This window comes from Dermacentor albipictus, chromosome 3 (genome assembly GCF_038994185.2).
Source record: "Dermacentor albipictus isolate Rhodes 1998 colony chromosome 3, USDA_Dalb.pri_finalv2, whole genome shotgun sequence".
Classification (NCBI taxonomy): domain Eukaryota; kingdom Metazoa; phylum Arthropoda; class Arachnida; order Ixodida; family Ixodidae; genus Dermacentor; species Dermacentor albipictus.
The window spans coordinates 118,807,909-118,833,113 of NC_091823.1; the positions used below are offsets into that span (position 1 = coordinate 118,807,909).

Sequence of the window (25,205 nt, forward strand, 5' to 3'; positions counted from 1 at the left end):
AAGCGCACCCAATCCACTGCTGCTAGACTACGAGTAGCAGCACAAAAAAAAAAAAAGGAGACTCCTTTGTCACTGTGTCCAGTTAAAAGACCGACTGAAGCAAATGTAGAACTCCCTAAAGCCCGATGAAGTCTTACAGGAACTAATTGCATCACTGCCTTTGAAACAAGATTGTGTCCGACAGTGCTTTTCAGCAGCAAAGGAGAAAAGTGCAAAGGGTAATGTATACTCAAGACTGGATCTTAGAATGTATCCTTAGGTAAATGAAAAGTACCAAAGTCTACAAACATTTGCGTAAGCACAATATTCTCTCACTGCTGAGCAAGAGCACACTGAAACATTACTTGAAGCTGTACAAGAGTAGTTTCGGTTTCAGCACTAAAATACTGAGACAACTAAAGCAAAAAAAAAGATATATGAGCTCTTTTAGCAGACATGGAGGGCTATTGGTCGACGAACTCAAACTGTGAAAGCACCTGAATGTCACGTCGTCCGGGCATATCGAAAGATTTGTCGACATGGGCTTTTTTTATAGAAGGAGGAGAGAGCATTCCTTGCGACCATGGAAAGGTGATAATGTTCATACCCTTTAATGGGAAGTGGAAACAAATAATAGGTTGCTTTACCACTCGAGGGAACGTAAAAGCAGAGCTCCTTGCCAAGATATTAATAGAAGCAACAGTACTTGGTGGAGCTAGTAGACTTCTTGATTTGATCACCTGTGACGGTGCCTCATGGAACCGTCATGTGTGGAAGATCTAAGGGATTGGTGTGGACAAGAAAGGTCAACTGCAAATCTGAGCATCTTGTAGGTCCTGCTCGTCACCTGTAGTTTCGGTTGGATTTTCACCACTTAATCGAGGAGAAGAAAGGGGGTTAACCAAGGGGTCAGATTTTTATTAGTCATATCATAGGAAGCCAACAAACACTGACACCAAGGACAACATAGGGGAAATTACTTGTGCTTAATAAATGAACTAAAGAAATGGTAAATTAATGGAAATGAAAGTGGGTGAGAAAACAACTTGCCGCAGGTGGGGAACGATCCCACAACCTTCACAAACTGCAAATGTAGTCGTTGTGGGGTATTCGCAACAACAGAATGAAAGAATGAAGGACAAATCTTGGCCCTTGCCAAGAGGTTCTGGCCTGACGAGGCAAGGGCCTCATTGCGGTCTTTTCTGTAAATGGCATACTGCCAGAGAAAGTTTGTGCGCGAAGGATTAAGATGTGTTTCTTGGACACACAACACCTTTGAACTGTACTTATGTAAGAGTTCCTTAATATCGTCTAGGTTGCGGAGTAAGCCCCTGACATTCCACTGTAAGCTCTGTGTAAGAATAATATATCTGTATTGTGCTGTGTGTCTAAGAGATTAGATTAGCTCGTGAGACTTTCCAGACCCCATGATACGGGATTTTTTCTTTCCTCACGGCGCGCTCGAGGGAGCTGATATCACCGTTCCTCGGGCGTCTCAGACACCGGAGTTTTGCTTGTATTCATCACCTCGTCTGAGGCGGTCGACACTGCGCGCGCAGCGGTCACTTTCGCTGGAGTTTTGGGCCGATCTGCACGGGCAGTGGCCCTGGGGGCAACAGGCCTAAGGTTCTGCTGGCCCTCCTTTGCGGGAGCCGCAACAGCGCTGGCTGTTCCTGTTAGGAGGGCTGATGGCGTGACCGCCGTCCCTTTCTGTGTGACTTAGGTGGCCACCGAATGATGTGGTGCTGCCCCCCTGGCGCGCCACATTGGTGTAGGAAGGACCTGTGTAGGCGCTGAGCGTGTTTTGTGTGGGTGATCAAGTTTACATTAAGACAGTGCACACAGAACTTGTTTGGGAGGAAGGTCTTGTGCGACAAGTAGTCAGTGCTGTGACATATGTTGTGGGAGTGCAAGGACAGCTTCAATTCATACACGCCGACCCTCTGCAGCCATACCTAAATTCAACGGTCAAGCGACGTGTCACGAAGGAATTACCGCATGATGTGTCCCCATCACGTGAACCACCTCCAGTAGAAGGGTCATGAACACCTTGTGTACCTTCACTAATGGACAATCCCAACAAAGCCGCTCAACCCCTCCTGGAAGACCGTGCAATGTCTACCTCTGATTTCTCCAATTCCTCACCACAACCTATCCCAGAGCCAGCACCAGCATCACTGCCGATGCCTGCTGATCCCGTGCAGACTGCACTGCTTCGCAGGAGCACCCGTTCACACAAGCCACCAGAGTGGTTGAGACACAAGAACTTTAAGTTAACGCTTGGCAAGACTGTGTTTTGACATCACACCTTGCTCCCTATATAGGCTTGTATTGTTGCCTGAATAAAGGGTCAGTTCTTTGTCGTACACTCGAGACGCAAGTCTTAACAGTATGTATAAGTGTTCTGCATTTGTTGTATTAGTGAGTACCTAACAAACTTTTGGGCAACAGACCATTTTGCAGTTGGTGTTTTCCAGCTGCTGCCAATGCTCCTACAGAAGCAACCAAGATTTCTGCAGGGGCTGGTAAGAAGTGCCTAGCTTAACCTTTTTTTTTGGACTAGTATTTTGTTGTACAAGTGACGCTGATTTTGTCCAATTCTCCTGTTGCAGGTTGCCTACCCTACCCTTTGCTTCAGTACCTCAAATGCTCATAAAGCCACAGATATTGTTGCCACTTTTTGGGAGAGTGAGTGTGGATATCTTTCCTTCCTGGTTTTGGAACAGTACATGCTTTAGTTCCCATTAACACCATGGGCCTCAACCACCACTTATTGTTTCCATGAGACTCGTCACTGGTTTTGTGAACATGGCTTCAGCATGCATTGTACGTTTTGTGAACTAAGTCAACCTTTGTACATTTCTCTGCTTGTAACTGTACCAGGCATTTTCCTTCAGGCTGACCAAAAGAGGCCCATCACTGGTACAATTCTACCTCTTCGACTTGATTGCCCAATAAAGATAAGTACACGTGTCATTACCCCCTTCTTAAAAAGCATCGACCCAATGCTGCAAACAAACGAAAGTAATAAAAGAAAAGCACTCGTAGCAAAGAAAAACAACAAAATAAGGAAGTTCGTCAGTGTCCATAAGAGGGGTTAAGGCGCACCACGTGGACCACTTCAGATCGTGCGTGGCGCCGCTGTGAATGAAAAATGCCGTCTGGCACGACCTCACAGTCCAGTGCGCCAATACGTCGGATGACCTTGACCTTGTAGGGTCCGAATTAGCGTCGCAGTACTTTCTCACTGAGTCCTCGTCGGCGTATCGAGGTCCATACCATAACACGGTTGCCGGGTTGGTACTCGACGAAGCGTCGTCGGAGGTTGTAGTGTCGGCTGTCGGTCCTCTGCTGGTTCTTGATCTGCAGGTGGGCGAGCTGTCAGGCTTCTTCAGCGCGCTGGAGATGGGTAGAGACGTCAAGATTTTTCTCGTCAGTGACATGCGGCAACATGGCGTCAAGCGTCGGTGTCAGGTTCCTGCCGTAAACCAGCTTAAATGGCGTGAGCTGTGTTGTTTCTTGCATCGCCGTGTTGTAAGCGAATGTTACGTACAGCAGGGCCGCAACCCATGTCTTGTGCTCAACGTCGACGTACATTGCTAGCATGTCGGCGAGGGTCTTGTTCAGGCGCTCCGTGAAACAATTCGTTTGCGGATGGTAGGCAGTTGTCCTCCTGTGACTTGTCGGGCTGTATTGCAGAATGGCTTGCGTGAGCTCTGCTGTAAAAGCCGTTCCTTTGTCGGTGATGAGGACTTCTGGAGCACCATGTCGCAGCAGGATGTTCTCGACGAAAAATTTCACCACTTCGGCTGCACTGCCTTTCGGTAAAGCTTTAGGTTCAGTGAAGCGGGTTAGATAGTCCGTCGCCATGACGATCCACTTATTTCCGGAAGCTGATGTCGGAAACGGTCCCAATAAGTCTATCCCGATCTGCTGAAAAGGTTGGTAAGGAGGCTTGATCGGCTGTAGTAATCCCGCTGGCCTTGTCAGTGGTGTCTTGCGTCGCTGACAGTCTCGGCATGTCTTGACGTAACGAGCGACATCGGCGGTTAGGTGCGGCCAGTAATACCTCTCCTGTATCGTCGATAGCGTCCGGGAGAAACCGAGGTGCCCAGCGGTCGGATCGTCATGTAGGGCGGGCAGTACTTGTGGATGCAGCGCCGACGGAACAACAAGAAGGTAGTTGGCGCGGACTGGTGAGAAGTTCTTCACAAGTAGGTTGTTTTGAAGCGTGAACGAAGACAACCCACGCTTAAATGCCCTAGGGACGTCGGCGTGCCCTTCCAAATACTCGACTAGGGCTTTTAGCTCCGGGTCTTCTCGTTGCTGTTCGGCGAAGTCTTCCGCACCTATTGTTCCAAGGAAGGCATCGTCATCCTCGTCATCTTGCGGCGGCGGGTAAATGGGTGCGCGTGATAGGCAATCAGCATCTGAGTGTTTTCGTCCAGACTTGTATGTTACAGTGATGTCGTGTTCTTGTAGTCTGAGGCTCCACCGTGCCAGCCGTCCTGAAGGGTCCTTTAAGTTGGCTAGCCAACACAACGCGTGATGGTCGCTGACCACTTTGAATGGCCTGCCATATAGGTAAGGGCGAAATTTCGCTGTAGCCCAAACGATGGCGAGGCATTCCTTTTCAGTTGTAGAATAATTGCCATCCGCTTTTGACAACGACCGGCTAGCGTAAGCTATCACGTGTTCATGTCCGTCTTTTTTCTGGACTAGGACGGCACCGAGGCTTAGGCTACTGGCGTCAGTGTGTATTTGGGTATCGGCTTGCTCGTCGAAGTGCGCAGGTGCGGGCGGCGACTGCATGCGTCGTTTGAGTCCTTGAAATGCGTCGGCCTGCAGCGTTTCCCACTTGAACTCGACGTCACATTTAGTTAGCCGTTGAAGAACACGGTATTGCTACTGTGAACGGCAAAACTAACTATTAGTGGGTGAACCTGTGCCCACAAAACAGGCTACACTTATAGCACAACGATAACGGCGAAAGCAGCAGCTATTTCTACAGTTATATCCATCCATATTACAGTTATAGCAAAGTTACTTATAAAGTAGTATTTTTGTTAATTATCTACATTAATGCTACTATTTTCTGAGCAAAATATGGTCACTTCTGCATGTAATTCAGCTGGATGAGGCATGCCCAACTATGGTATCTACTGCAGGCATCCAGTAGATTCTTTCCATTACTAACTGCAATAGGGAGGTTGTAGTAATGGTTACCAACTTACTGGGTTAGTAAATTAGAAAAAAGGTAGTTGCACTTGCTACCTTTTGAGTAGTAACTGCTTCACACATTTTACTACTTGCTAGTAACTGCAGTTAGTAATGGCAAGGGCACTAACAGTTACTACTGTAGTTAGTGGCAAGGATAGTTAACAGTTGCTACCCTTGTCATTACTAACAGGGTAGTAACATATGTGACAAGCAGTTACTATCGTAAAGGTAGCAAGTACTGCTACCTTTTTTCCAGTGTGCTTTTCAGTAAGTGTACTTTTCAAGCATCAGTAAAGGCTATGGTCATTTTAGTGTAACCGCTCCAAAAAAGCAGATGTACTATCGGGGACAGAACTGCCCAGGTCGTGGCTCCAACACCCGGAGCAGGGGAAAACCAAGGAGGATACATAAAAATTGCTGGAGTGGAGAGGGCGCGCTCCGACCGAAGCCTCCGTCCGCCATCTTGCCAGAGGCAGAAAGTGCGCTCGGCTCCGGCGGCACCGGCTCGCGCTGCTGTTTTCGTGAGTTGGTCTGCAGTGCAAGTTGATGTGAGGGGCATGTAAACACCATCGATGTGATTATGGTTGCCTCTTGCGTTGCCTACGGATGTGCGAACAGGCTGAAGAAGGGTTGTGGCCTCACGTTTCACCTGTAAGTACTCGAGAACACGTTCATTGAGCCACTACGCTCGCGTTGCCGATGGATGTCAACTGATAAGTTGTGTGTGTGTGTGCAACGACTAATAGTCCTGGAATTGCCGACAGGTTTCCAAAAGATCTGGAGCTGCGGAGCCTGTGGGAGCGGGCTGTTCGCCGTGAAAGGTGGCATGCGAAAGATGGAGATCGCCTTTGTTGTGTGCATTTCGCGCCGGAGTGCTTCGACCGCACCGGACAGACAACGCGACTGCGTGCGGGTAGCGTTCCTTCTGTGTTCCCTGCGTTTCCGGAGCATCTACAGAAGCCCGTGAGTATGTTGGAACGTCGCGCGTTGTACTTGTGGCGGTCTCGTTTTCGTTGAGAAGTGACCGTGATAAGCCGGATAAAAATCAACACTGTGTGCCCTGCCAGCTGCAAAAGCGAGAAATGCGACTGAGTTTCTCGAGCTCATTAGACCGCGGATGTCGTTTTCAACTAATGCCATTAAATATACCATTGTCACAGCTAATGAAGGGCATTACCTTTGAATGACATTCTATGAAAATTACATCAAATTTGCCGTCTAGCAGGGTCGCCTCAGCTAGGCTGTAACCATGACCTTGGATAGAGACCGCTATTGCGCCTAGATTTTGCACAGCTTCAATTTTTTTTTCCATTTTCATAGGATAAAAAGTACGAAAACTGCTACTCATAACCGTAGGCTGCAGATGCGGCTTCAGTCTGCAAATCTGTTCAGTAAGCGCGCGTCGGTGGTGACGTGAAGAGATCTAATTAATATGCAAGCTCAGATGCTAAAGAAAAACAGGCTAATGATTTGAAAAGATGCTCAAGCGAAGTTAGAAAATAATATACATCCACCTTTATGAAGCAGTAAGTTTTGGTAGCAAATGAGGCATAGCTTTACAACTGCTCTTATTTTTCTCTCCCTTGAGACTCATCAGATGTACATATGGCGTCTATTTCAGGTGAAAAGGAAGCGTCCAAGCCGCAAGCATGAAGACACCCCAGCCAGTAACTGCTCACCGCAGCATGAAAAGTCTGAAGCTGAAGAAGAGCCACCTGTGCCTTCACCCACCAAACAATGGTACAAAGAAAAAGTCAGTGCCTCTGAGGAAGAAATAACTCGGCTAAAAAAGAAAATTAAAACTTTGCAGCAAACGAAGCGAAGACTCACAAAGAGAAATGAGAGAGCGCAAGAAATTATCAAGGAAATCAGAGATCAAAAACTCCTTTCAGAAGAAGGATCACAGGTGTTCACGTCTTCATTTTCAAGTGATATTCAGCAGCTTCTGAACAGAGCGGGCAACAAGCAAAAGGGTGTATACACACCCGAGCTCCGCGCGTTCGCGCTGACTTTGCATTTTTATTCCCCGGCCGCGTATGACTACGTCAGGTTCAAATTCAATGATGCCCTTCCTTCACAGCGGACACTTAGGCCATCGTATCGCTCAGTCCACGGAGCTCCTGGCTTTACAGATGAAGCATTTTGCTTCCTTCAAAAATTTACACAATCACGGAATGAGCCATTCTACTGCGCTCTGATCGTGGACTACATGGCCATAAGAAAACACGTAGAACTTGTTGGAAACAAAATTGTCGGGTATGTGGACTTTGGAACAGGGCTAGATGACGACAGTCTCCCTGAAGCGAGAAATGTGTGTGTGTACATGATTGTTGGTGTAAATGTCAGAATCAAGATGCCTGTCGCTTACTTTTTGATCGACACACTCACTGGTGCAGAGAGGGCGGAGCTGACTAAACAGTGCATTGACAAGCTTGAGTCAGTGCAGGCTAATGTCATCTCTCTTACATTTGATGGTGCCTCCTCAAACTTCACTATGGCGAAATGTTTAGGCACTGAGCTTCTACTGTCTTCTCACCGGTTTTCTACAAGCTTTGTCAACCCTGCTGACTGCACCAAAAACATTCAGTTTATCTTAGATGCCTGTCACATGATTAAGCTTGTGCGGAACTCATTGGCAACTGTAAGCCACCTTATTGACATGGAAGGAAATCACGTGAAGTGGGCTTATATACTGGCATTGGAGGCATTGCAACGTGGAGAAGGGTTGCGCCTTGGAAACAAGCTCACAAAGGTGCATGTCCAGTGGGAAAAGCAAAAAATGAAAGTACGATATGCAGTACAAGCGTCGAGTGCTTCAGTTGCTGACGCCTTGGACTTCTGCGAACAAGTGCTCAAGCTGCCACAGTTCAAGGGTGCCACTGCAACAGCTAAGTTCATTAGGCTTTTTGATCGCTTGTTCGACATCATGAACTCTCGAAACCCACTTGCAAGGTCCTATAAGGCACCTCTTCGCAAGCAGAATGAAGCCCTCTGGAAGCTATTCTTTTCAGAGGCCCGTGCCTATATACAAGGGCTAAGAGACCCTGCAGGGCGTCCAGTAATAGAAGGACTGAAGAAAACTGGGTTCGTTGGATTTTTGGTGTGCATGACCAGCACAGAAAAATTGTTCGATGAGCTTGTTCGCAAGGATCAGCTGAAATACTTGCTGACGCACAAGCTTAGCCAAGATCACGCCGAAAACTTCTTCGGGTCCATACATGCACGAGGTGGTCATAACAACAACCCAACCGCTGCGCAGTTCATGGCTGCATACAAGCGTCTGTTGGTTCAGACAGAAGTGACTTCATCAAGCTCTGGAAACTGCTCCCAAGACATAGTCTCAATTCTAAATCCAACAACTACAGGAGCTTTGGTAGGTGAAAGCAGCATGCTTACTGATATGCGCAGGTCATCAATCCTGCAGGCCGACGACCACAACTATACCCATCACATTGACTGCCCAGAAAGCCTGTCAGCTTTTGTCGGTGCTGTAGTGCCATACATTGCAGGTTTCGTCGTTAAGAAAGTTCGTTCAACGGTAACATGTGAACTGTGCATCGCAGCCCTGCACTCGGATGAACTGGCACCTTTAATTAGGCAAAAGAGCCGAGGTGGACTTATTTCACCGTCACAAGATGTCGTTGGCCTGTGTGAAGCAGTTGAAAAGGGGCTGCAACGGCTACAGGCAGAATATGATACTATTAAAATGGTGACGGTAAGGTCAAAACACCTCATCCTTGGAAGTCCTGGGCACCTGCACAGAGAAAAACTGGTTCCAGAAACTGGAGGACCACATCCTTGATCTTGATCCACTTGATAACCATATTTATATCTTGTGCAAAAAAATCGCTGAAGAATATATAAAAGTGAGAATACACCACATGACGAAAGAACGAAACCGTGAACTGATCAAAAACAAAGTGAGACCCCTTTTGTCGAGGGTGATTATTTTCAATCACCAGTAGGGTGTCTGTCATGGTGTTCTTGACTGTATGTGAAATTTTCTCCTTAATATCTGCTCATTTGAACTGCCTTCTGCATATCAGTTGGCTGCTGGTTCATGGTAAATAAACGACTACAACTAGAACCGCACATTTGGATTCTTTTCTAAATGGGAGCAGCTGCATCAGCAAAGCGAAAAAGCGCGAGCGCAGCTGCATTACGCTTTTCTCCTTAATATTTGCACAGTTACACTGCCTTTTACATGCCAGTTTTCTGCTAGCTGATGGAAAATAAATGTATATAACTAGAACCAGTCGTTTCTGTTGCTCTGTAAATGCGAGCAACGTCATCCGCAGCGCGGAAAAGCACGAGCGCGGCAGTGCTAAGCTTTTCTGCTTAATGTTTGAGCTGGCAAACTGCCTTGTACACGCCAGCTTCCCTTTGGTTGACGAAAAATAGACGTTTAATACTGGAACCGCTCGTTAGCGTTGCTTTGTAAACGCGAAAAACGGCGGCTGCGCTATGCTTTTCTCCTTTATATTTCCGCAGTTACGTAGCCTTCTTCACGCCAGTTGGCTGCTACAGTTGATGGGAGATAACCGTTTACAACCAGAAGCACTTGTTTTCATTGGTTTCTGAATGCGAGCGCCTTCATGAGCAGCGCGAAAAAGTAGAGGCGCGGCTGCGCCGCTGCCTTTTGCCTCTGGTAAGATGGCCGCCGGCCGTTCGGCGCGGCTTCACCCTTGCCCATAGGCGCGTATAGGCGGCTTCCACTCCAGCAATTTTTATGTATCCTCCTTGGGGAAAACTGCATTGCTGCGCTATCCGGTGATGATTCACCCGGTTCGACATCAAGAATGAGCGCATGTGCGTCCTAGCTTGCCAGGAAGCATGTATTGGCGGGCGCCTTCACGCCAGTTGCCCTCTGCCTACGAACCTTGTGCGATGCCGCTACGACGGCATCGGTTCAAAGACATCTGCTGGGTGTGCTGCAGTGCTGGTGACAAGGCACTTGTGGTGGCTTTTCCCGAACGGGCGCAATATCCAAGCACGCATCAAGTGGCAATGTTTTCTTTCTTGTTGCTAAGTGCGTCTCTTTATGCTGCCTGTTTTCAGACAAACATTAGTTTTGCAGAACGGGAAAATGGTACACCTCCCATTGAGAAGCGTTATCTGCGTTTGATAGCACATCACGTAAGCCAAGGGAAGTGCTTGGCAAAAGACGGCAGGAGTGAATGCTGTGTTTCAAGACCAAGACAGACACTGGATTTCAAAAATGACACCTCCTATTCCGATCGAAGAGAGGCAGTTAAGTGTGCGCTATTCTGTTGAAGGTGTCCCTCAACGAGAAATTGCTTGACTGACTGGTTATTTGAAGTGGGCAGTGACACGCATTGCGAAGGCATTTCGTGATGAGCATGGTCGACTTAGCAACGCTCCCCATTTTGGACGTCCAAAGACAATAGACGTACGAAATAGATCATCTCATGGTAGCTGCCGGAATCGCCGACCCATTCACGAGCGCCAAAAACATTAAGGAGCTATCCTTGGCCATATCCTGCAAGACCGTCTCGAGAAGATTGCGAGGGAGTGGATTAGGCAATTGAGTCGCTGTACAGAAGCCCATCCTAAGGGAAGCACAGGCTTGACTTTGCTCATGCCCATTAGTGGTGGAGTGCAGTTGACTGGTCTAAGGTTATTTTCACCGATGAGTCTATCTTTTCGACAAGGTGGGATCAGAAGCGGCGTGTCTGGCATCCCATGAACTGCAGGTAAGATTTACAGTGCTTGGCTTACTAGCAACAACACTCGAAAAAAAATCTCTTGCCTTCCCTGGCGTCAGACTGTCTGTCTTTTTTCTGAAGTTTTCTGAGCTATCTTCGTATTTTTTATTAAGATTTATTCTATTTATTCAAAGCAGAAACTTACTTTAAATTTAATTGTATAAAAAAAGTTGGCATCTTAGCTGTTACTGCCGAATGTTGCTTCTGGACAAGGAAAATAACAAAAAGACAAATGATCAGAATTACATCTTCACATAAAAAATTTGAAGTTATATTAAGCGTACAAGAGCAACAATTCTCAGGGCATAACCTTGCTGAAACAGTAGTTCCTTTCTTTCATTTTCGTTTGCACTTGCCTCAGTACATGCACAAAGTGTCCTCTCCAGTGGATGGTGCGCTGTTGCTGTTTGGGGGGCAACAAGCAAGGACAGAGTTGCACCACTTGTAAGAATTAGTGGTCACATCGACGCGGACACCTACTGCAACATCATCAAAACCACACTTGTGCCATACGTCCTTGACGGTTCGTTCCCTGACAGATGCTATCTTCTGCAGGAAGATCGTAGCCCTGTGCACAAAGCCCTAAAATCAGCACAACGCTTGAGGCTGACAGCACACCAATGCTGGAGCAGCCACCCAATGGCACCGATATCAACCCAACTGAAAACTTTTGGAGCACCCTGAAAAGGAATTTCATGTCCCAAAACTTCAGTGGCACAACAGCAGACGGTTTGTGGATTGCAGTTAACCACCAAGAGTGGCAGAAGCTGCGTAAGCATCCTGAATGCGTAGTCTGCCTTTGAAAGTCAATTCCCTGTAGATTGCAGCAAGTTATTGTTCTGGAGGGAAAGTTTACAAGTCATTAGACCACAGCCACTGTACTCTTTATAGCTTTGCTGAGCATGCCAGGCTGCTTTTGTTATTAGGTGAATAAAGTTTTCTCACACCTGATTCTTTTGTCCGACATTCCAGAGACATGTATTAGAGACTTTTCCTGGGCTGCAACTAATTGCGATTGTTGTATTAAGGTTTGCAAGGAAAAGGTGCCACATCTCTACAAATGTCAAGTCATCGGCTTCCATATGCGCTACGTTTGTGGGTCACAGACAAAGCCAAAAACCATACAAAAAATAATTTAATTGCCACTAAATCATTTTTTTCCACAGCCGGTTGTGCCCACTTGGTGAGAAGCATTCAACAGAGCACCTCTGACTACAGAATTAATAAAAAACCCGAGTGAAGTTCTAATCATGCAGCTTTGCAAGCAAAGGGACCGAGCGCCATTTAGTGGTGTGGTGTGTTTCCAGTAGGCCTACAGAAACATGAAAGCAAAAATTACAGCAGTTCAACAGAATGATTTCTCCACGCAGGAAGATAGTTTATGACAAATCAGTCCTAAAGACGTTTTCACCTTTCCTCAACGGCCGCCTATTGTGCTGCCCGTGCCCAAGAGTACAATAAATGGGCATATGGAGACCACGGGCCACAGCTAACAACAACGCTGTCAATAACGCCACATGTGCCAAGCATTTATAAAATTGATTGCAAGCAGGTCACGCTCCCAGCTGATGCCCACATAGTGGCATCTCACGGAATGTTCCTGGACGAAGAGCAACTCGTGTGAAGGAGCCAGCGAGTACACGCTTGCATGCAAGCTAGGACAAAAGCGTTATCTCGAACCAGGCGAGCCATCATTAGATGGTGCAACGATGCAGTTTTCCCCTGCTCCAGCCAATGGAGCCGCGCCCTGAGCAGTTCTGCACTCTTATCTTAGGAAAGACAGTAGCTGAAATAAATAGGTTCTTTCATGATAATTATATGCTGTCCTTTAATCAGGTATATACAGGTATAATCAGGTATATACAGAGGACAGGAAGGTCTCCTCATGTACATCATAAGCCTTCGCTTTATGATGTTCCTGCCTATGGAAAGATGGCCACTGCCTGCTCTGCCAGGCTTCAACCCCGTATCATTGGCACATACAGGAAGTGCCCACTCCAGCAAATTTTCTTTATAGGGGCATGAACCACTTTTTATCGACGTGGAGAAATTCATTTGAATTTAAAATAGGCTATTTCAGAAATATGTTGAAGGCAGAAAGTTCTTTAATGTGTTTAGCAGAAGCGGAGTTATTGGCAATCAAACACGCATTTTGCTGTGCTTTTGCTCCTCCTTCGATGCCTTGAACTGCGAAGGCTACGGGGAGCGGGGCGTGCCCACAATGCTCCGCTTTCTTCTCATATGTAAGAGGAATGCAGCATAAAAAGAAAAGAAGAGGACGATGTGTGCGGATCAGTCCGAACGGCACGAGCCCTCGAGGAGGGTGACCCGAGCTGTGATCAGGAGAGAAGCGGCGCTGATCTGGCATTACCAACGTTACTAGACTAGCTTCAGTTGTAAAACTCCCCGCCCGCGCGCATACAGCCGCTGTCGCCACTTCTGTGACAGCCGCCAGAGGGCAACGCTGTTCCATCGGGCTCCACTGCAGACGCCTCGTCACAGCCTTGAGCTCGTGCGGACGGGCCGCCGTTGGTGCGTGTTTCACGCTCGCTGGCGTTCCCCTTGTTCGAATTAGTGAGACCACGAGAAAGCGATATCCACCTACAGCAATAAGATTTATCGCACCAGTTCGTTAATACTGAAAGAAGGGTAAACTGCACGAAAGGAAGAAACGCATACAGCGAAGCGCAGAAGCTGCGTCTCTAAATGTCGGGTGTTTCTTTCTGTCGTCTTAACGTTTCGCGCAGTTTAGGCTCAGGAGCCTGAATATCTGACCAAAGTGCGTGATTTTAGGATGATCTTCATCCCCACCGTTGCTTGTCACCACGCCAAAGAAGCACTACAAAAAGAAAGATGAGGTCGGTCTTTGTACACACAAGCCAAAAAAAAAAAAGAAGCCGGATTTTTCATTCCGTCAAGATGCTTAATCAGCGAAGCTGAAACGTGCGGCCCCTGTGTTTAGCACTGGGTTAATCCCGAGGGTTCATTAAAGTATTTCTCAGTTATGAGCCTACACACACAATCGGCTGCGAGAGAGAACGACGTCACTGGTGGTATGCCCGCAGTCCGCAGTTGTCGCTTGCGTTCGATGTCTTGAGTTTTCTCGGCGGCGTGGTTAGCAGCCATCGCCTGCGATTTGCCGCTTGTGATTCTTTGAAATTAAATTTCTTCAAAATTAAATCTTTCCGTTACGTAAGACCATGGGTGGCTCATACTCCCTTAAGCAATGGCTCATACCCCTGTAAACGCGGCCTCGCCATTACGACAGAAGTGAAGCGAAATTCTACGCTGGAAAGATGAACGGCCATGCAGCCAGCTGTGCAAGACGACAACGAACGCGGGAGCAGTGGCACGAGCGCGTGCCGTTGATTTCGCAGAGTGTTCCCGGTCTTCTTTCGTTCGGAGCGTCCACTTTGGGATTCAGCCACAGGGATGCATGCTTTGCTGTAGGAACATTCCTTACGGAATCTAAACGAATGCCCTGCTAAATTCCTTTCTTTTTGTGTTTACTATTAAATTAATTGTTACTCATTCAATATGACCTTCCTGATTTTATTTAACAGGTAATTCTGCGCTATTCAATGTTATTTCAATAGCTAATAGGAAATTTATGCTCCATAATAATTTCGAATAATCCACCCATTTCTTGGCCAATGCCCCATCGTGGGTAGGAGCCACACGCATCACAGGCTACAACAACAACAACTGTTCCCGGTCGGCACGAGGAATTGCTCTTTTTCACGCCGAGCGAAGAATCGCATTGCTGGGAGCACAGAAAAAGTGGTGCGCCAAACTGTTGACATCGTTCCGATAGCGGCCTATGCAGCCAGGTACGCAGCACGTCGGCATCGTCAGCCGATATTCTTAAGAAGCTCGGCGAAGGCTACAGTTCCAAGAATGACGTGCTTGCTGAAATTCGCCGTCAACAACGAACCACAGAATACACCAACGCTGCACCGCGTGCTTAGTCCGGCCCGCCCACGTAGCAGGCTAGTGAGGAAGTGAAGCCGGGCGCGACTGCAGCGCCACGAAGGCGCGGGCGGGTGGCGGTTCCGCGCAACGGCGCCGAGTTTTAAAACTGAAGCTAGTCTAGTAACGTTGGGCATTACCGACGTGGCTCTGGGCCAAGAAGGTTGAAGCGTCAGCATAGCACTGGCGACGGGAGCCATGGAGATTCGGTCAAGCCCATGACACTGGCAATGCAAGGTGTGGCAGTTGACCTCGGCAAAGTTCAAGCGAGGCTCCTTGGACCTGCCGCAGCCTCTCACGGTGATGCCAGGCACTCCAAAAAGGATTCCCCTTAAAAGGCAGACCAGCACGTATGATAGTCCCCGGCGTGTCTCGTCGGTACTCGAAGTAGCGGCGAAACCCGGCGTTACGCCTAGCCAGTGAAGTCGGAGTGCGACGTCAGTGACAGAGTTCGGGACACTGGCATCAAAGACGGACAGGTTGACCGGCCGACACCAAGGCAGCAACTTCCACGGTGTTGGCAATGACAAAGATCTGACACGCACTGGACTCTGAGGATATGTACGACGTCAAAAGTCTGTAAGAACGATCCTTTCAGTTAGTGTGCAGCTATAGGCTGCGGTTGCCAGACTTTCACATAGAAGGGGCTAAGGGCTGACCTAGCCAGCAATGGGGACGTGTTTAGTGACTATTCAGTCGGTAGCCTAAGTGAAAGTTCTTCATTGTGTGTTTGTTTACATGAGTTTTACTTTGAGTCTGGTTTAATTAAAATCTCTTTGCTGTACTGCTCTGCGTCTCCAGACTCCAGCTCTCCTAACATCTGCATGCCTCCGAGATCAGTGACATGCAACAAAGTACGCAACACTTCTAGGTGTCACCAGACACCTCTTCACCAACGAATGTTGGCATTAGGTGCAATTTGTAGTATCTTCTCTCACGTCTGTGCACAACTCGTGCTCAAATAGCAGTTAGCCATCTTCACGACAGCTCTTTTGTTTTGCTAGCACACTGACAACAAGCTTCTTCAGTATGATGGCATTCTCAATTGCATTATTTTTAACACACAGAGCATAAGGGTAGGCGACGCAGCAAACAATTATCTTTGTAAATTATCTCCGTATCCAGTGGGAAAAACAGCGACGCTAACAACAAACCCTGCACAACCACAGCGGCGGCGACAGGGACCCATCATTGCCACATCAAGACGGCAAGAAGACAACGGGGGCCCAATGCCCATCCCTATCAAAGTTGAGGGACACTGCCGCCGATCGCAAGGCATCTAGATCAAGATCCCCATTGGGACATAGACCCCAAGCTAAACAAGAAATGCAGTCTCCCAGTCCGAACCCACTAAGATAGAAAACCCCGTGCTCCCCTCACCTCACGACAGCGAGCTAACTAAAATCAAACAAATGCTCGAAATTCTACTAGCAGAAAATAAAGCTCTCAAGGCGGAGGCAGCCCAACTGAAGACAACACCGCTGAAAACAACTGTACCAATAGAACCAAAAACTACCCATATAGAGATAGATGCCCCTCCAACAGTGCAGAACCTACCACACAATATGAGCAGCCACATTCCGATACCGAGAACCTACTCACGAAACGCAGATCGGTAGAACAATCCTCTCCTTCCCAAGGGACAATGGCCCACCCTGGCACCTCTAAGCGTAACATCAGGGAAGACACGATCATAGAGGAAATCACCACGGCCATGGATATCACAATCGAGATAATGCATAAAACATTCCACACCATGATAATAACCTTGCCGAAAATTATAATGCTAGAATCACGGTCCTCGAAAGCACCCAACAGAGGCCTAGCATAGGGCCTATTAAAGTAACTAAGCCTTACAACCGCCCCACCAACGATGGCCTGGAATAGCGGTAAAAACACTATGTACGTCATATGGCAATGGAACTGCCGGGGATTCCACCGCAAGAGAGGGAATCTCCGGCAGTTCCTACAAACTAAGGATTCTGAAGCTCCAGACATAATTGCCCTTCAAGAGACCAAATTATCAGGCTATGCGTCCTTCTGTGCCGATGTATCGGGTGCAGGCAAAGCGCCAATCACTACACTAACTAATCAAACTAAACATACTGGCACTCATACACGAGACAGACATTGTGTCGGTAGAACACGTCCTAGTGGTAATAAATCCTACTGCAAAGCGAGGAACTGACAGCCTGTTTGTGCTACACATATACAGCCATCCTAAATACCAACACAGATTCCTCAGTCTATTCCGGAAAGCAGCACAAATAGCAAACAAACAACCACTTGTCATACTAGGCGACTTCAATGTACACTACTCTGCATGGGGTTACTGCACCGATCACCGCAAAGGGCGTCGATTGTGGCTAGACGCACAGCAGGAGCAACTCACATTGCTCACAGACCCGACACAACCCACCCCCACAAAAAAACAGTGTCTGCATGGACACTACACCAGACCTAACCTTCACCAAAAATGTGTCAGGTGGCACAAGGTTTAACACGCATGAAAACTTGGGAAGTGACCACTTCATAGTGGCCACCGCCATACGAACCGGACCCGCCAAACCTATAGGCTAACGAATCCACATCACGGACTGGGACACCTTTAGGTAATTACAAACGAACAAAACCAAACCTACCGTTCCCGAGATTATGGACATTAAGGCATGGGTCGACAGCTTACCACAAAATGTTAAGCGGGCAACCAAAACAATACCAGAAGAAGCTGATGCCAAGCTCCTCCACATGTGGGAAGCAAAAGCTAGCTTGTAAAAACGACTAAAACATCACAAACTGAATAGATCCCTACACAAACGCATATTAATCTTAAACAAATGGAAGACTATGCTCACCAGCTAACCCACCAAAACTGGCACAGTGCATGTGATGGAACGGAAGCAGAAATAGGCATGGCCAAAACATGGCACATACGTAGATGAATACTCGATCCCGAGAACAGTAAAACAACGCAGAAGCATAATCTCAGCAAAATAATCCATAATTACCTGGGATCAGACACAAACCTAAAGAACGAACTCAAGAATCTATACATCGGAAACCATTCCAAGATGCCCCAGGAGATCCAAACGCAATAATCGACGAACCGATCACGGAAACAGACATCCGCTATCCCATACACGGTCTGCGAAGGTACTTCGCTCCGGGTCCGGATGGCGTAACGAACAAAACTATACGGAAACTGGACGGTGACTCCATAGAAGCACTAAGTATCTCAAGTGTTGGGAGACTGGCCACATCCCTCAACAGTGGAAGGAAGCTAAAATTGTCACGATACCAAAGCCGGGCAAGAGGTTGCAGTTACAGAACTTACCACCCATCTCGCTCGGCTCCTGCCTAGGCAAACTTCTGGAACACATCATCCTTACTCGCCTAAACACATGGAAGTGCACGTCCTGTACCCTCACACTATGATTGGATTCAGGCCCAAGCTTTCAAAGCTGGACATTATGCTTCAAACTAAGCACCAAATAATAGTGATCACAGCTCAGAACTTGATACCCGGGCCATTATTGGCCTTGACCTAGCCAAAGCCTTCAACAATGTTCATCACGAAGCCATCCTATCCCAGCTAAACAAACTAGGAGTTGGATCCAGAACCTACAATTATATCAAAGACTTTCTTACCGACAGGACAGCCACAACCACCGTCGGTGGGGTAACCTTGGAGAGCATTTCGCTCAAGAATCAAGGGACACCCCAGGGCTCGGTCCTGTCTCCCTACCTTTTCAATATGGCCATGCTAAGATTGCCAAGCAAGCTAGCTGAAATTTCTAAACTACAACACAGCTTATATGCAGACGACGTGACACTCTGGGTAACCGGAGGGAGTGACAGAGAGATCCAAGAAACTTTGCGAAACACGATCGAAGTTGTCATGGAATACATAACACCTAAAGGACTCTCCTGCTCTCTGCAAAAGTCAGTTACTTCTGTATATACCCACGTGCAGAAGCAGTTAAACTGTCCCCACACCCCCTCAAATCACAATCAAAGCTAACGACCAGGACATCCCAATAGTACCGAGCATCAGGATCCTTGGACTTAGAATACAGGCCAATGGACACAACAACGAAGTGATAAAGACACTAGACTCACACGTGCATTGCCAAGAGACACCCATGGCATGAAAGAAACTAATCTACTCAGATTGGTACAGGCTTTCGCCATAAGCAGAATAGTGTATGTTACCCCATTCCTGCAACTAAAGAGTGATGAACGCTGCAAAATTAACCTCATGATCAAGAGAGCACATAAGCAGGCTCTACACTTCCCAATTACGACCGCAAATGAAAAGTTTGAGGTTCTAAGAGTACACAATACTCTTGACGAGCTCACGGAAGCCAAAAGAATTGCCCATCTGGAGAGACTCTCGCGTTCTCCGACGTGGCAACACATTTTCCAATCACTCGGGATTACATACAACACAACTAAGAGCGCAGGCAGGAAAGAGCTAAATCCTTACAAAAATGCTTTGCAAATTCTAAGGACATGGCCTATATAGACGCTGCCGAGTATTGTGACCGAGACGCTATGACAGCGGCTGTACTAGATCAGCAAAATCAAAACATCGCTGCAAGCTGAGTTATTACAAGCTCGCTGGAGGTCTGGGAGGAAGTCGCAATCGCCTTGGTGTACGCTTCCTCCACAGCCAAATTCACAGTCAGCGACTTAAAGACAGCTATAGGAAATTTCATGAAAGAGCGCATTTCCCCTGAAGTCATCAAAATTCTGGCCAGGGTACCCGAAACCCGGCACGGATGGACGCAACTCGTTTGGGCACCGGCGCACTCCGGTCTTCCAGGAAACGAAGCTGCTGAGGGTGCGGCGAAAGAACCGGCCATCCATGGCCGCATGACAACCTCTTGCGATGAGCAGTTCGAACCCCTCCTCCGCTCAGGCAGGGACCAGATGGTATCCTACAAGGAAATTCTACAATTCTACCGCCAGGCCAGGGGGCATTACCCTGCCGCCTTTTACAGATGCACACTTTCCCAAACCCAGTGACGTACAGTCACCTCTATCCTGGGCTATATACAGCGGATTGTCGATTATGTGCAGGTAGAGCCGATCTTCACCACATCATGTGGCCATGTCCCCTGATAAGGACCAGAAAACGCACTAGCTTATTGCCTCCCCTTCTTATCGCTACCCCCAGAGCAGTAGGAGAGTGCACTGCTCAGCTCCGACCTGGATCTCCAACTCCGAGTCGTCCAGATGGCTAAAGATGCCGCCAAAGCACAAGGCCTGGCCACCGCCTGAGCGAGAAGAGAACGGGCCCTCCCACTCCCCTTCTCCTTAAACTCCACCTCAGACAAAATAAAGTTTATACTACTACTTGTAAAAGCCTTTCACTTCTTTCGTAGATGGTAAACTAGAACCCCTAGATGCCGTTTTATATACTAGCACCATCACTTGTGACATTCCATGTTTAAAAGAAATGTTAAATTAACACAAATACAATGACAGGAGTCGGCACTTACCTTTTCCTGTCTTCCATATGTGCTGTTGCTTTCATGAACCACTGTTGACACTAGTGAGGGAGAATCAGTACACACAAGTCAGGACACATTCACTTATGTCACCAAAAGGACACACACTATTATCAACTATAGAGCATAAAATAGAGCAAAAAAGAAAAGGTTTTGTACAGCAGCCCCCTTCTGTATGGTACGAAGAGAGCAAAGTAGTTCTTTGAGCAGCTTTTCTAGTGTTGTCACTGACCACACAATATCGTCATGCCAGTCTTTCTGAGGTCGCAGAGCAGCAGCAGATTCACTACATTCTGCTGCAAGTGTTTTAAAGCGGCAGATCTCAAGGTGCAGCGACGTCCCACCCCAGTGAATCCATAGATTGCCAGCAGTGAAAAAATAGTGGAGCTGGCACTGCTTGCAGTTTCCAGACTTAAAACATTCATTTACCTCTATTCCAAAACCAGAGTTGACCTGTGCTGTCATAGCTTTTATGAGGTCAAGGACTTTCAGAATATTCAGCATGCCGCATTCCTATCCAAAAATTTTAAAGAATTACTTAGCTTTCACCTTTAATAGACAGCAGTTAATTTTTAATCATGGTGGAGCTGTTCGGTAGCGGCAGGGTTTGCACAGGGTCATGCACAGCATCTATATCATGCAGTGTTTACCCCCTCCCAGTGAGGTTCATTGATGTTAATGGCTGTAGAGTAGAAGTGAACGAGCTGTGTGGGCACATCCACAATGAAAATAAGTGGTTCTTTAAGCAGAATGGCTTTCTTTTGGGCATCTTTCACAATGCACCCCATTGACACCAGCACGTATGCCAACACTCATTGGCTGCTGGGCCAATACATCCAAGGACAACAAATTGATGGAACCCATCGTGCCTGTCATCCCTACGAGGTACAAGCTGGTGTATGTTTACAAATGTACATGCAACCTCACACTTAAGTAGTTTTGTTTACAGAGGTATCTAGGGTTCCTTCTTAAATAAATTTTTGTATTGCTCTGGATGCATTTTTCCATATGTTAATTCATTGGTAATGTTTCACAGTAAATCATATTCATGGTACAAAATACAGTAATCGTTAAATAATAATTTTCACACTGCCTGCACAATGGCACAAGAGGCAAAGCAAACATTCAGAAAAGGAGATGCTTACAAGATTGCGCTTTACTACGGCTTGAGGAAGAGCTGCACGCATACCATGTTGCAGTCTGCCAGCCAACAAGAGACAGGGCGACATCGTTATCAATGTCCTAATGCACGGTTGAATCACACAGAGGTGTGAACATCACCCCACGCAAAAGAATTATCAACTGAGCTAGTTTGTAAAGTATCAATGAGAATAATTATGTTCATTCCACGTACTGTGTGGAATCGACGTTCGCAAAGCATTTTGCAAGCAGCTGGTTATCCGACATGATTCAGGGCACTCTGAAGAGTTAAATTATGGGGTCTTACGTGTCAAAAGCATGATGATTATTATGAGACATGCAGTAACGGTGGACTCTGGTTTAATTTCGACCACGTGGTGCTCTTTAACTTGCCGCACGGTACACGGGCGTTTTTTGCCTTTCTTTTGGGGGGGGGGGGGGGGGGTGGATGCGGCCGCCGCGGCCCGGGATTTCATTCCGCGACCTCCGTGCTTGGCAGCGCAACACTAAAGTCACTAAGCGACCCTGGCGGGTTCCTTCAAAGAGTTACCAGATGGGCAAACTCGTTTGTCGTAAGTAGGCGATTGTGTGTTATGCGAGCCTCTGTGTGATGACAGGCAAGAAGTCATGTTATCGAGCCTTCCATGTCACGTCAAGTCATACATCACATGTCATGCATGTCATGTGATTCATGCCATGTCATACATATCACACAAATCATATGATCCAGGTAAAAAAATGACCACGACGTTATCACGACGGCGTAAAAGGCTACATATATAGACTCACACACGCATAGAATGCTTCGCATTAAAAAAAAAAGAAAAAAAAAGGAGCCCGAGCTGGACAGGGACACAAAGACATCTCACAGAAAAGGGGTCTCGTCGTCTTGGTGCCTTTGTCATGTTCGCGCTCAATTTTTTCCTCATGCAAATCGCAGCTTCACGGGCACAATCTGCGGGCTTCAGCACCACGCGTCTGTTTTTTTTTCTTGGAAACGACAAATTCAACGGCCGCAAACGTGCGTGTGAAACGATCTATGATGTAAGGACGAGTCAATGAAAGCTTACACTTGAAGAAGTCGTTGTCGACGAAGTGCGCACTGCACACTCTCAATGATCGCACAGCGGCTTGTCGACGCAGAGCCTCAACATCCATTCTCCTCTCTTGGCCACATCACTTGGAAATGAATAAAGTCAAATTTTTCTTCTAAGCGTCCAGCTCGAACACTGTGGCACGCAACAGGAGCGCCTGTATTTCCTCGCTTCTTCCTCGCGCAGACCTTGAGAAGCCACAGACGACACAGCAAACAAAATTAGCGTACCGAAATACTGGCTGCAATGCTACACGTCTCGTCGCGAAATCGTTCACACGTGGGTTCTTGCGCAGAACCAAGACCGGCATGTCCTGACAATGCCTGCGAATAGCCCGTGCTACAGTGGCTACCTATTCTAGCCACTGTACCCGTGCCACGCCCGTGCTACAGTGGCTGGAATGCCACACCTGCGTAAACATAGCTTCTGTCGGATTGATCCGGTGGCGGGAGGCGGCTTACTGCCGTCGAGACGAGACCAGTGTTGCCAGGTCGGACAATGTGGAGTAGCCCAAAGCTAGAGAAACTGTAGCCCAAATGTAGCCAAACACAAAAAAGAGCACAACAAATTTGTAGCCAAACATAGCCATTGTTATTTTCAGTTTTATCTGTATATACATTTTCGCATTCGACTACGGTAATCGCTTTTTGTACAACCCATCGTAAAAAAATGTCCGTGATGCCGCGACGGTCGACCCTTGACATCTACAACAGCTAAACATCTTGAAGGGGCAGCGCAATATGACGAAGACAGAAGGTAGGAGCACACAGGACAGCGCTGATCTCACAACTAACTTCATTCGAAGGCATACACGGTCGACCCTTGACATCTACAACAGCTAAACATCTTGAAGGGGCAGCGCAATATGACGAAGACAGAAGGTAGGAGCACACAGGACAGCGCTGATCTCACAACTAACTTCATTCGAAGGCATACACAAATTTATGTACACAACCCATAGCCACGTGCTCTCCCATCAATTAACAGTGCACAGGCGAAAAACGCAAAAACTTGTAATCTAATGTTACACTATGAGGTGGCTTAAAAATTCAAATTCACTGTCATGCAAATTTAACGATGGCCTGCTTACGCAACGCGACCCTTTTTTCCTGATATAATAGACCTCCATAATCTCCCTAGCGGTCTCCCTCGATGTCGAATGGAAGCACGAACAAAAAACTTGGAGGACGCTTGGAGGACAACTGGTCAGAAAGTGTTGTGGGATGTTGATGGAAATGAACTGATCGCGATTTATGGCGATAGAAACAGGCACGCTGTTCGGCATTGAAGTAGGGATTATAATTTAAAATTGGCAAAGAATATCTCAAAGGCCAGTAAGTGCCGAGGCCTGGCAATGAAATCTTGGTACTTCGAACGTAGTCTATGCGATTACTGTAAGTAAGTCGGCTGTTATTTAATACAACATAATTATTGCTTAAAATTGCAGTTGCTATAGTATTAGACACTTGCGCTTTATTCTATGCTTCAGAAATCACAAGCGCACGCATGGCTACGGCAACACGCTCAACTGCGTATCACGCGTAAAATCGTCGTTTCGTTTTCAATCCGATTGGTTTCGCTTTGACTGTTTAAATACCAAAGCAGTTGGGCAGGAAACAATGGAAACACGTAGCTATTACCGCAAAAGTACTTAAGACTTCGGAAAATATGAATCGCAGGAACGTCGAATTGTTAGACAAACTACTTTGTCACACTTACGGCCGCACTTGTCGTCTGCCTCCCACTAATGCCGGCGTATAATCACCATCGCGCTCACCTACCACCGCTGCCAACAAGCTGCCAGTGAAAGACTACATCCTCACTGCAGATAAAAAAATTCTGGTAAAAAACTGTTCCACGGCGTTTCCCGCGTTACCACTTCATGATTACACACTCTGACTAGCAAACTTTCCATTGCATTAAAAATAGGTACCATGAAAATTGGCTCTCAGCTCTTCAATATGCACATTTAAGAGTAGAATGTGATAGCATTCAAAGATCTCTGACTGCTTCTCACCCTTCCCAGCAACTGCAGTGTATGCAACCATAATGTTTACCTGCAAACGCTGGAGGCGAACAATATGCACGAAGGCGAGCTTTCTGGTTCTTTTTTTTTTCATTCCACTCGCATGACAGGCGCCGCCGATGCTGCGGAGGCGAGTGCCATCTGTATGGTGTTGCATGGAACCGAGCGGGGCGCGCCGATCCTATTCAGTCTTTAGATTTGTCCTGTTGCAGTGTCCTGTTGCTCTCCTTTCCTCTTTCCGTTTTCCTCCCCTCCTTCCTATCCTCTATTTCTGTGTTGCTGTCACCTCCCTTCAGAAGAGTAGGCAGGCGTTGTGCCCCTTCCGGTGGCAGTTACCAGCCTGCCCCTCGCTTTCCCTTTCCTAATACGTGTGTATATGTGTATATGTGTTCAAAACAAATAATAATCCTACTTGGCAATAACCGCTTGTCCTCGTTTTTTTCCTGTGTCCCATGTCCTGATTCGCGCTGCACCACTCAGTCTCATGGAAAACCAACTAGCCCAAACCATCGCCCCACTACTAAGATGTCGAACAGCA

The 25,205-nt window shown here is 47.2% G+C and overlaps 1 protein-coding gene across 21 annotated transcripts in view; it reads right to left on the bottom strand.

Moving 5' to 3' along the window:
• Positions 1–23,118, bottom strand: part of LOC135914190 (gastrula zinc finger protein XlCGF52.1-like) — a 200,387-nt gene extending 177,269 nt beyond the window's left edge. For 6 of the 21 annotated variants that reach the window (XM_070535983.1, XM_070535976.1, XM_070535978.1 and 3 more), the window contains exons 1-2: positions 22,618–23,117; positions 20,399–20,448 (exon numbers count right to left, since the gene is read on the bottom strand). In XM_070535983.1, coding sequence (XP_070392084.1) covers positions 20,399–20,448; positions 22,618–22,705 — 138 coding nt within the window. In that variant the 5' untranslated portion in view covers positions 22,706–23,117. Of the gene's footprint in view, positions 1–8,812; positions 8,954–18,422; positions 19,835–20,398; positions 20,449–21,552; positions 21,956–22,617 lie in introns of those variants that run through there. The other 15 variants (XR_011512881.1, XR_011512882.1, XR_011512878.1 and 12 more) reach the window with 10 other exon arrangements.
• Positions 23,119–25,205: the final 2,087 nt, after the last annotated feature.